At 40.7% G+C, this 12639-nt stretch overlaps 1 protein-coding gene across 1 annotated transcript in view; it reads right to left on the bottom strand.

Moving 5' to 3' along the window:
* Positions 1-12639, bottom strand: part of LOC107566941 (tenascin-X-like) — a 41070-nt gene that overhangs the window by 18904 nt on the left and 9527 nt on the right. The window contains exons 3-4 of the mRNA XM_016252516.1: positions 12081-12234; positions 11697-11972 (exon numbers count right to left, since the gene is read on the bottom strand). Of these exons, the coding sequence (XP_016108002.1) occupies positions 11697-11972; positions 12081-12234 (430 nt within the window). The remainder of the gene's footprint in view (positions 1-11696; positions 11973-12080; positions 12235-12639) is intronic.

The raw sequence follows: 12639 nt of genomic DNA, 5'->3' as shown, positions 1-12639 counted from the left end.
ACGACCATGGTGCAAACGGAATCAATTCTGCTGCGGCCCAGCTCCAAGAGAAAATGGTAAATGGTCATTGTCCAGTTGAAGTCGTCTGCATCCGAAAACCTAGGCTGCTGACATGCTGCCTATCAGCCAATGACTTCGCAGGCAGCTTTTGTTCATGAAGGTAACTCATGAAACTGATATCGGACATGCTTCTGAGGCAGCTTAACGTTCAATGATCTACAACAAAATAGAACGAGCTTCGGTGATAACTAAACAAATATTTAATTACTTAATAATACTGATTTCTCGTTAGAAATAACTTCAAACGCAATCTTTATTTTGCTCAATCCTCACGGGATAGGACACACAGGATTGTGGGTATCAAGGCAGCGAAGGATGCATCTATTCTGCCTTTAAATATCGACCAAATGAAGGCAGGAAGTGAAGCTAACATTGGATTCGACATGTCTTGATGCCTTCCTACTGTGAAATGTTTCCACCAAAGGCAGCATTTTCCAGTTTCGGATGCAGCCATCTGTTCAACGTTGATTCTGCTCCGGTACCAGACACGCTTGTTCTGTCTAGTCATATTGGAAACATGCTTGTTCCTAAGCTCTCGGTTGTTATTGAGAATATGCTTGTTCTTAAGTTATAGTTGTATTGTCGGGAACAGTGTTGGGCAGTAACGCATTACTAAGACAGCAGTCTAAGAGCAGCGTTACTGTAATTTGATTACTTTTTTAGTAACGGAGTAATTTAATTACTATTTAGAAAATTATAACGCGTTAGAGTATAGTTACAAGCCGAGGTCTCTATACGTTACTGCCGCATTACATTGCTGACAGAATACAGTGATTTCTAATCTAGATTGTAAAAAGGATGTAGCTCACGCACTGTCGAGTCAAGAGCCAGTGGATTAGAGACCTGCTCCCACGAGACCTGATGCTACAGATTGACCAGACTTGATAGGCGAGTGCAGAGTGCGTGACTGCGCGGGATGCGGGAGAATACAATGATTCACGGGATTCCTGCAAAATAGAAATATCTAAATATAAAATATCTGAAACAAATAAATTGTTATTCATCTATTGCACAAAAGCAACATGAACTAATATAAAATATAAACGATTAACAGGTGCAAGCGTATGCAGAGTTTCTGTTTAGGCTATAACACGTGTTTGCAGCGTTGAGCACTGCAGTGCTGAATTGTGCGTGTTCACGAATCCTCTCATTATAACACACGAATTGTAGACATTATGAAAGATGCATTATGCATATATTCATTGTGTTATAACAGAGATTTGTGAGATCGCGATGAACTGAGATGTCTTTTAGAGATTATAAATGCAGCGCTCTTTGCTGGCATTCTGCCAAACCATGCACGCAGCAGCCGCTTGCTTTAGTTAAAAATAACAGTGTTCTGTGAATGTTGATGCTTTAATAACAAATATTTATCAGGAGTGTGTATGCTGGGATTTCATGAATTTCTTGGAGAAAAAAGTAACGTAACTAGTAATGTAACTTATTATTAATTACTTTTAAAAGGAGTAATCAGTAATCAGTAATTTAATTACATTTTCAGAGTAACTTGCCCAACACTGGTCGGGAACACGCTTGTCCCAGAGCTATCTGGTTGTTATTGGAACATGCTTGTTCTAAAAGCTGTAGTCATATTGGGAACATGCTTGTTCTTAAGCTACCTGGTCATTGTTGGGAAAATGCTTGTTCCAGAGCAATCCGGTCATTATTCGTAACATGCTTGTTCTTAAAGCTGTAGTTGAAGTTTTCTGGTGTTATTGAGAACATGTTGCTTAAGCTTTTAAGTTATTGACAACAGACTCATTAGGTCATCTGTTAAAGGCAACATGATTGTTGCTACAGGTTATGCCGGAGGAAGAAACAGCGGAGTAACAGGACTGAATTACCGGGTTCAGCTGAACTCACGCCGACACAGGTTCCACGTGCTTCACTCTCCCCGCAATGCCTTGTCTCGCCAGTGTATTTTCACATGTGAGGATCAGCGCCCCTTATCTGCAGCGAGCGGCTTGATCTCCTTCATTGGATCTGAGGAGGACGCTGTCGCTGATGACTCAATGTCACTGACAGCTTCAGATGCAGAGGAGTGGTCATGTGCCGGCGATGACCCCGGCAACCTTCCTCCAAAGAATTCAACACGGGCCAGTGTGGACAGCGAGCTGACTCGCATCCTCATGAAAGCTGAGGGGGAACTCGGCTTGGACTGGTCAGCTCCTGAAGAGTCTGTCTGCATCCGCTTAAATGAGTGGTACTTGCAGACAGGATGTCATCAATGAGGACTGGGGAGCACTGTACGTGGGCAGACTGGTGCTCTTTCTGCAAGAGCTCTTGGATAAAGGGCGCTCTCCTTCCATTCTCAAAGTATATGTGGCAGCCTTCGCGGCGAATCATGCTCTCGTGGCTGACCAGTCTGTTGACAAAAATTACCTTGTCGTTAAGTTCCTGAGGGGAGCTCGGAGATTGAATCTGCCTCGTTCTTATAATGTGCTGACATGGGACTTATACTAGGGGTTGAACGACTTCAGATTTTTTTTAAGAAAAAACATTTAACATTTAAGTCGACTAGCAGCTGATGACGTCATTAATGAACAAATAAGCCTAAACCTTGATCTGAGACTCGAACACCTTGTGCACGGCTATGGCATATGACACAGCGCTGCCCACATGACTATTGCTCCTATAACAGCTCATTTTTATCAGTTCTTTTGTCTTTGGGTCGTTATATTTCTCACAGATTTTTGCTCGTTCTAAATCAGATACATCTAAAGTAGCACAGTAAAGATTGAATTTAATGAGAGAGTGACTTGGTGCGTGATTTAATTCTACCTGGCAGCGGCTCTCTACTAATAGTGAAGCTGTGGGTTTTAGTTACTAAGAAATGAATATCTCTTTGGATTTGAGACTTTAGTCTTTGCAAATTTACAGATCTTCTTTATGCACCAAGAGCTTGTAACACTCCAAAGAGAAAGGAAAAAATGAAATAGCATCATATGACCCCTTTAAGGGCAACATGCTTGTTGCTTAAGGCTTTGAGATTTTGCTATCAGTTTGTGTTGGGGGATATCAGCATATGGTTTTGTTTTGGGGGTTATTGCTGCTCTCCCTGCTCTCCCTACCCAGAACAGAACCATACCGCCAATCCAAACTGTATGCTAATTGTCAATCATCTTTGACAATAGTGGTCCTGACAGAAATCAAGCGTAGCGTTAGTCAAAGACTTGGTGCGTGATTTAATTCTACCTGGCAGTGGCTCTCTACTAATAGTGAAGCTGTGGGTTTTAGTTACTAAGAAATATATGCTAGATCTTTTCGGTTTCTAAGATATATTACTGAGAAATCACATAAAAGTGTTGACAATACATTTCTGTGCTACTGAATGATTCTGTGTGCTCGCGATCTGCACGTGATGTACATTCTGATTATCCTTTGAATCAGACTAATTCTAAAATGTGTACATAAAATTATTGAACTTTAACAATGTGTGCAATACATTTATGTTGGTTCTGTTCTGTTTACCCTGGGTGGTTATCGCTGCTCTGCCTGCTCTCATCCATGCTAGGCTGCATGGATTCGAAGGCCTCTCTTAAGGGCTGCCAGTCACAAAGCAGAGACTATCTTGCTGGCTTACACCTCAGTGGGCTTACAGTATCCTATTGGAATGAGGGCCCATTCCACTAGAGGAATAGCCTCCTCTTGGGCTTGGTCTACCTTCACCAGGTTTTATAACTGGGACGTCCCTGCCCTACAGGCATGGATTTTGTCCACCTAATTTACCTAATCCCCTCTGTAAGTGGAGAAGATCTTGCTATGTAAACCCCAGCCTGGTGGCTTGGGTCTCATTATTGGCTCATGCTTCTAGGAGCCCTCATTGCGGGTGATCCGTGGCTGGGCTCACAGAGCAGCTTTGTTCTGCACTTGTTTATAGCACGGTGCTATTGGATAGCATTCCCCATAAGCGTGTCAATGCAACTGGAGAGACCGTTCGAAAGGGAACGCGCCGGTTACTGATGTAATCTCTGTTCCCTGAGATAAGGGAACGAGCGTTGCATAGGCTGCCGTGCTATAAAGCTGCACGCGAGTCGATGGTCTGCCGCTTTCAGTCGAAAGATTCTGACGAAATGGCACTCAGAGCCGGCTTATATAGCAGTCGTCCCCACCCTTTTTGGCAGGCTGAAGCACTGTTTGTTCATGCAGCTACATGAGCATGAACAAATCAGGCTTCAGTATTCAGAGTAAACAGGAGTTTCCCCAATAAGAGTGGCAACATAAGGCTCGTTCCCTTATCTCAGGGAACCAAGGTTACATCAGTAACCAGAATACTTAAGTATAAATACTTAAGTATGTGTAATTTAAAAAAAAATGCATTTCATACTTAAGTACAATAAATATCACATTCTTTAAAACTTTTACTCCAGTAATATTCTAAACGGTGACTTTAAATTCTGCCAATGTCATTTTCTGGTAAGCTATCTGTACTTTTACTTAAGTGTGGCTTTCAGCTACTTCATCCACCACTGAGCATCACAAGCTGCTATCATAAACTCGCTGTTTCCCTTCAACAGCAAAACAAACACTGTGTACACCGGATGCAACCATTGCCAAGACCAGCGTAGACAATCTAAAAGCTGTCTATGCGAAATGTGACAAAGCGCCAGCTGCAAATTAGTTGCCGGATTTGAGAAGTTTGAGAACCACTGATTTAATGAATTGCAATGCATTCGACAGGATGTTAAATCAATGTATTGAGAAAACAAATGAATCGTTAAACCCCTACTTCTAACATAGATGAGGAATAATTTAACATGTTTTCTGTCCATCTAGTGTGTCTTCATTTTCTAGCTTGCTAGTTTCCCAATTTACTGCTCAGTATATAGGCCACACATTGTAACAAAGGTTAGCACTGGGAACAAAGGTGTTATACTCTCACATGTATTGACATTTACACACTGCACATTGCATGGATTTTAATCAAAGCAGCAAAGAAGTTGACTTTGCTTTGATTAAAAAGCCCTTGCTAGTCAAGGGTTCACTGTACACTGAAGAGCATGGAAAGCAACAGTGCTGACAAGCTAAGCAGTAAACCGGAAGCTATTCAAAAATATTTCCTGAAAACAACTACTTTGACCATTTAGAGAACTGTATCGATAGATTAAGGTTTAGCAATACTGACTTTTGGTTTTGGGTACCTGTATGTACGATGAGGTTGTGAGTTTTGGAGCGAAATGTTGGTCCCTTCCCAAAGATGGACACAGAGTACCTGTTCTGTGGTGTGAGATTTGCCATTTGGTGTGAGCGGGCTGTTCCAGGGAGAACTGTAGTAAAGCTTGTAATGTTTTCTCCACTCTTGTTCATCTTTGTACTCTGTACATTAGATACGAGTTCATAGACTACACTTTTTCCCTTGCTCAAACTACTTTTCTTTGCTGCTGTTGTCTTAAGTCCCTTCTCATCATCAACTTCTTCCTCACTTTTTCTTTCATCGGGCTCTTCATCTTTTTCTTTTTCTTCACTCTCCTCATCCATATCATCCTTGTCTTTGTTTTCTGGTCCAAGCTCAGTTTGAGTGATTATGAAATGTTTGAACGTTCCTTTCGGTGCACCCCATATTAGTACAAACCCTGTTGATGTCACATTGTTTACCCCCACATGCTCAATGGAGCTATCTGTTTCGCTCAACACATATTCCTGAGTACTATTATCATTTTCCATGGGATGGTCTGTGGAAAAAGGACTGTAAGAGTTTCCTTTTCCATACTGACTGATGTTTGGGCCCACTTGAGTGGTACTGCTGTGTATTATTTGGGAATGTCTGTTGGTTGCCTGTCTACTGGCTGATCCATGGTTCCTGTTGAGAATTAAATTTGGTCTAATCTTAATACTAGTGCCATTTTCTTTTGCAGGGGTTAAAGCAGCTTTTACTGGTTGGATAGGACTACCTTGGTTGATAGTCGCGTTGTTTCTGATAATGGGTTTTGAAGGAAAAGGCCATCTTTTGGGTCCCTGGTAGCGATGCCGAGGTGACTCTAGAATTGGCCTCGTACGGTTCTGAAAAGGACTGACATTAGGACGATGAGGATACGAACCCCTAAACAGTGTGCGCCGATGTGGCATCAGATCGGGTGCTTCAATGCCTCTGTTTTTTATTGCAGTGTCTTTTATCAGGGGGAATTTGACTGTCAATGGAGTTGTCTCAGTGTTTGGCTTGTGAGCATGCTCAGGAGTTGAATTTTGGAATTGTCTTGTGGCTGGTATTGAATTTAGCACTTCCTTCTCAACAAGCAGTTCTTTTGCAAGACGAGAGGTGATGGGACTATGCCAAGATGGATGCTTGTGTTTTTGTGTCTCGAAAGATGAGGAAGAGGAAGTTGACTTAAAAGGTGGTCTACCTACTATTGGTGGAGAAGCTAAACTTGGGTGTTTTGGTCTAGTTGGTTGTCTGGGGTTGGAAAATGAAGATGCCTGGATATTGTTTTTTCTAGGTGGTCTTTCTGCTGTTGACTGATTTCTTGCTGTATGTTGACTCACTCTCTCAGCTTTTGCCAAAGATTGCGTTGTAGGGCGGTGAGGATTGTGTAATGGGACTATGCCAAGATGGATGCTTGTGTTTTTGTGTCTCGAAAGATGAGGAAGAGGAAGTTGACTTAAAAGGTGGTCTACCTACTATTGGTGGAGAAGCTAAACTTGGGTGTTTTGGTCTAGTTGGTTGTCTGGGGTTGGAAAATGAAGATGCCTGGATATTGTTTTTTCTAGGTGGTCTTTCTGCTGTTGACTGATTTCTTGCTGTATGTTGATTCACTCTCTCAGCTTTTGCCAAAGATTGCGTTGTAGGGCGGTGAGGATTGTGTTGGTGTGGAGGAGCAGATGTGGTGGTGAGAGGCTGGTAAAGTGTTGTCTCAGGTTGTCTCGTTGAAAAGGGAGTGGCATTTATTACATTTGAATTCTTTTCCACTGTCTCTTCATCAATATCCTCCTCTCCTTCTTGCTCTTTCACACTCCTGGCTTCCGAAGTCTCAGCTTCAGGCTTAGCCTCATCCAGCCCTGTATCCCCCATTTCATTGACTGTAGATCTGTCTGTTAGAAGTTTGTGTAAGAGATCATTTCCATTTAAATGGCCAACTATAACTGTCAGGTTTTTTGTCATTGTATTGCCATCTGATACGTTTGCATGTATCTTTCTGTACCCAACCAAAACTTTTCTAACACATTTTGTCCCATTTATATAGGCTGTTAAGTTTTTCTCAGTTGTAATTGTTGGCTCTTCGGTCGATTCACTGATGTTTGTGAAAGGCAGTGGGGTGGCAGATGGGGCGGCTTTGTGAAAGGTGGAGTTTTGGCTGGTATGTCTGGGTGTCACGACAGATTGTCTTCTGAAATTGGTTTCAACGTTTCCCTCCTGAGATCTTGTCTCTTTCATTGTCAGTGCAAATAGTTTACCACCAGAGAGAGGATAAGCTGAGTCTACATTAGGGTTTCTTGGTGTCGGAGGATACCATGTTCTTGACTTATTTGAAGAAGGCACAACTATTTCCCTTTTCACTCCTATCTGGGAAGAATTTAAATGTTTTATTTCTGGACTAAAAGGTCTTCTTATGATATCTCTTTGCGTACCGGGTTTGGGAAGCATGGGCAGTGGTCTTTTTTGCCCAGGTCTTACAGGTATGCCTGTTTTGAGTCGGCTCATATACCCTGTTCTTTCTGAATTTTCAACCTTTCCTTTTGTACCTTGGCCCCCTTTGCTCAGTCCTTGCTTTCGCAGGAAAAGTGTTGTGTTTGTGAACCTTGATGTCTTTTCTTTGTTGTCACCAGCCTCCACATCTACCTGCACAGTCGCCATATCCATGGTCATCCTGGTCGCAGGCACTGAGGCATTCCCTAAAGGCATGAATGAAGTTTAAAATATGGATTCAAAATGAACTTCTCTCTAACAACTCAGCTGGAGAGGGAAATCCTGTTAATAAAAAGGTGGTGTTAATGCAACAGGTTAAGTCAGTTATCCAAACAATTCTGGCATTGGGGTGACCACTATCCTTGTGACATCAGTAAGTTTTGGTCCCATTTATACCTATAGAAAACTGGAGATGTTTACATTTTCTGCAAGAAAGAAGAAAGGTAAATTATTCCTGAAGAAATGTAAAATGTGGCATTGCTGGTTAGAATGATCATATTGTGTGTGTGTTGACACTATTTTATTCTTCACAAAAAAAAAAAACAAGAAGACAAGATGATCCAATCAAGCACGTTTAATTGACACGCATCCCTTTAAACAACACTCTTTGCCTCGCCACTTATAAAACTCAATCACAATAGCCTGTACATTTCAACAGTGAGGTCACTGGATTGTAAATATGACAGATTGACTGGGCTATTCACAATCAGCATGAGCCTCACTTAAATTCACATCATCTGGTGGCTATAAATTAGTTAATTGACTTACTATGATGACTTTTCCTTGTAGTCTCATTACCTGGTGCATGCACCTGGTACTACTTATGCTTAGCATGCAAATCCTACCTAATATCAGCATTTTCATTAAACAGTAAATACCAGTTTTTGATTGTGAAAAATGTCCAGTGTCTGATAAAATAAAAAAAAATAAAAAAATAAATAAAATGTCAGACACAGTGTCTGGTGAAAATTAATGAAGAATGAAGAGGTATCATATCGTTCGTGATGACACTCAGCTCTATATTTCTTCGCAGTCCCACGAAACTTACCAATTCGCAAAACTAATGGAATTGATAGTTGATAAAGAAAACTGGACGACTAGTAATTTCCTACTGCTAAAATCTGAAAAAAACTGAGGTGTTAATTATTGGACCAAAAACCTCCGCATGTAATAACCTGCAACACTTGTCTTACACTTGATGGCTGCTCTGTTCATTCCTCGTCATCAGTTAGGAACCTAGGTGTGCTATTTGATAGCAATCTTTCCTTTGAAAACCATGTTTCTAGCATTTGTAAAACTGCATTTTTCCATCTTAAAAATATATCTGAATTATGACCTTTGCTCTCAATGTCAAATGCAGAAACGTTAATTCATGCGTTCATGACCTCAAGGTTAGATTATTGTAATGCTTTATTGGGTGGTTGTTCTGCACGCTTAATAAATAAACTCCAGCTGGTCCAAAATGCAGCAGCTAGAGTTCTTACTAGAACCAGGAAGTATGACCATATTAGCCCGGTTCTGTCAACACTGCACTGGCTCCCTATTGAACATCGTGTAGATTTTAAAATCCTGCTAATTACTTATAAAGCCATGAATGGTTTAGCTCCTCAGTACTTGAGCAAGCTCATATCACATTATAGTCCTCCACGTCCGCTGTGTTCTCAAAACTCTGGCTATTTGATAATACCTAGAATATCAAAATCAACTGCGGGCGGCAGATCCTTTTCCTATTTAGTGCCCAAACTCTGGAATAACCTACCTAACATTGTTCGGGAGGCAGACACACTGTCAGTTTAAATCTAGATTAAAGACCCATCTCTTTAACTTGGCACACACATAACACACTAACACATTTCTAATATTCAAATCCGTCAAAGGATTGTTAGGCTGCATTAATTAGGTCAACCGGAACCGGGAACACTTCCCATAACACCCGATATACTTGCTACATCGTAAGATGAATGGCATTCCCAGCGAAGACCTCGTTGGCCATCGGCACGAGACCACAGGAACCAAACGAGTCCTCTGCACAATTCTGACTGGCATTGCAGCCTGGAATTAAACCACACCATGCTGGTTTCATCTGGCCAGAGGAGAACTGGCCCCCAACTGAGCCTGGTTTCTCCCAAGGTTTTTTTCTTATTTTTTGTTACTGATGGTAGTTTTGGTTTGAACTGGCCCCCAACTGAGCCTGGTTTCTCCCAAGGTTTTTTTCTCCTTTTTTGTTACTGATGGTAGTTTTGGTTTCTTGCCGCTGTCACCTTTGGCTTGTTTAGTTGGGGACACAATTTCTGGCAACGTTGTTGACTTGACTGCACAAATGCTGTTTGAAGAAAACCGAACTGAGCTGGATGATGACATCACTGAATCAACGATGAACCGACTTTAACTGAAAAACTGTTTTCCTGTTTAACATTGTAAAGCTGCTTTGACACAATCTGTATTGTATAAAGCACTATATTAATAAAGGTGATATGACTTGACTTGACAAAGCAGGCATACATTAGATAGTATGTTAATAATTGCAGATGTTTTTGAAGGTTACAACTTGCTTTTTGCTGTCAATGCATACAATTTTGACCAATCAGCTTTCTTAAAGGGATACTTATTTTCATAAATGAAAATTCTGTCATCTTTTCTTGCCCCCAGATGTTTAAAGTTTCATTCTTCAGATGAATGCAGATGAAGATTTTTAGAAATATGACCTCTTGCCTCCAGAGGAAACAGCCCTGGTCAGCACATTGTGAAGAGTGACGTAAACACATGAAGCTTGCACACAGAGAAGCACAGAGGACCGTCTCTTCTCTCGTGAGATTCAAAATGCACTTACATCACCAATTATCAAATGAACTCCAAAAAAACAGAATCCACGATAAATTATGTGCACAAATCCATGACTAATGTGAGTGTTTGCTATGCCAGCCTTGGCAACACACAGTAATAAGCCAGAGGGCAGCACAAAAGAACTCCATCCAAGGTGTCACTGTAAATGTGGGAACAACCAGTAACAGAACGACCGATCAGGAGTTTTTAAAGGCTATTGCAAGAAATATAAAGGAATGTTTATTGTGTACAGGTGAACGTGGATGAGACAAACTAGTGGTTTACAACATCATGATTGATGAGTTGAAAGTGGCAAAAATTATTTCTAAGGTAAAGTGATAAATATGATATCTAATGTTGTATAAACTCTCAAATAAAATATGTACTCTCGCTCTCTTACAGAAAAACCACATGAAATTCACATGTGATTTTTAACATGATTGCACATGTGAAAATGTGTGTTTTTATCTTTAAGGGAGAGAGGACATATTTTATTTGTGATATTGATATTTATTTTTATTTCATACTACATTATATATCATATTTGTAGATAAATATAGGCCTGTAGCTATATAGGTGACAGAATAATACACTAGGCTGTAGTTTCTGTAGTGCTCTTATAGGCTGTGTCCATCACTGTTTAGTGACGTCATCTTATGTTGCAGGAAAGCTGAATTTGTATGATCAGTATCGGTCAAAATGCCTTTTAATTTCCATGTTGATCTGCCAATTATTCATTTATTAAGCACTGGTTACTTTGCAAACTAAACATTGAAATGAGATGACCGGATGTTTAACATTTTGTCATTCCCTGACACATTAGTCTGCACCAAAAGTACTTTAAATTACTGATAAATTACGTTTTTCTCTTGCATTTCTACTGAACGACCTCCTTAAGGGATTTCACTGTTACTTCTCTTTAAAATATCAAAGCTTAGAAAAGGTGACATAGTATCGACCCTAATTACTATGGTCTTCTCAGAGGCAAACAGGCCTACTCATGCTTGTTCCAGTATTACATAGTGTGTTACAGCAGACACTCCACAGCTGACTATACCTGCTCATGTTAAAGACATTTTGCTCTTAACTGTAACAAATTTAAAGCCATGGTCCACATGATTTTATGAGCTTGAAGAGCTAATAAGAATTTTTGTTCAGTTGCATGCTGTAAATCATCTTCATGAGAACTCACCAGGAGTTGCCTGTGCGGTTGCTGGCAGACTCCGGATGCTATCTTTCTCCGCCACTAATGAGATGTTATACAAGCGGCCCGGCTCCAAGCTGTCGATCTGGGCTGAATCCCTCTCTGGCGGCAGGTTCATCTCTGGAAGTCTGCTTGGTCCATCTGTCTGATTGGGTGCAATGGAGAGGACGTACCTGTCAATCTCCCCCTGTGCCTTCTCCCATTGGACAATGACTGATGTAGTGGATGTCTTCACAACTTGCAAGTCTTTTGGGCCAGAGATCACTGTCCAAAAATGAATCCAGGACTTGTTAAAAACATACTGGCAATATACAAATACTAGCAATCTACAAAACACAAGGCTACTGGTTCTTACGATCATGTTAGACTCACATGTGGTGAATTCTGCTGTGCTCTCTGTTCCCATAATGCCCTCTTTCTCTCCTGTGATGCTGACTGTATACTCCTGTCCAGCGGCCAGTCCAATCTGAGTGTAGGTGCTCAGTCTGCCATTGATTTTGGAGCTTATTTTCTGATCCGTTTCTTTCTGTGGAGAGAATACTGTAAAAATCAGTGCGTCCACATGACTTTAATTGCACATACCCAAACCAAATGCTAAATGTTAATTGCTCTGATATTCATGTTTGCTTGTAACATGAGCATGTTGTGATGTACTGAGTCTTTTTTATATAAAGTGGATATCTACAATAGACACTAATTTTCATTCTGTTTGTGTTTATTTACTGCTGTGATGAAACAGAAACCATTAGAGTCACTTAATTTATATTCTGTTTCAACCTGGTCATGAGAATTTGATAGTGTTGCATGAGTTGGCAATTTTATATGAATTTGTACAGTCTGACTTGTATGAAAACCATCTGTAGGTAAAACCACGAACCATGAAGCTCCACCCATAAACTTAACCCTCAAAGAATATGATGAATTCATGTGG

The sequence above is a fragment of the Sinocyclocheilus grahami genome, unplaced genomic scaffold (assembly GCF_001515645.1).
Source record: "Sinocyclocheilus grahami isolate Dianchi unplaced genomic scaffold, SAMN03320097.WGS_v1.1 scaffold1116.1, whole genome shotgun sequence".
NCBI classification, from domain to species: Eukaryota; Metazoa; Chordata; class Actinopteri; order Cypriniformes; family Cyprinidae; genus Sinocyclocheilus; species Sinocyclocheilus grahami.
This window is presented reverse-complemented; position numbering and strand designations above follow the sequence as displayed.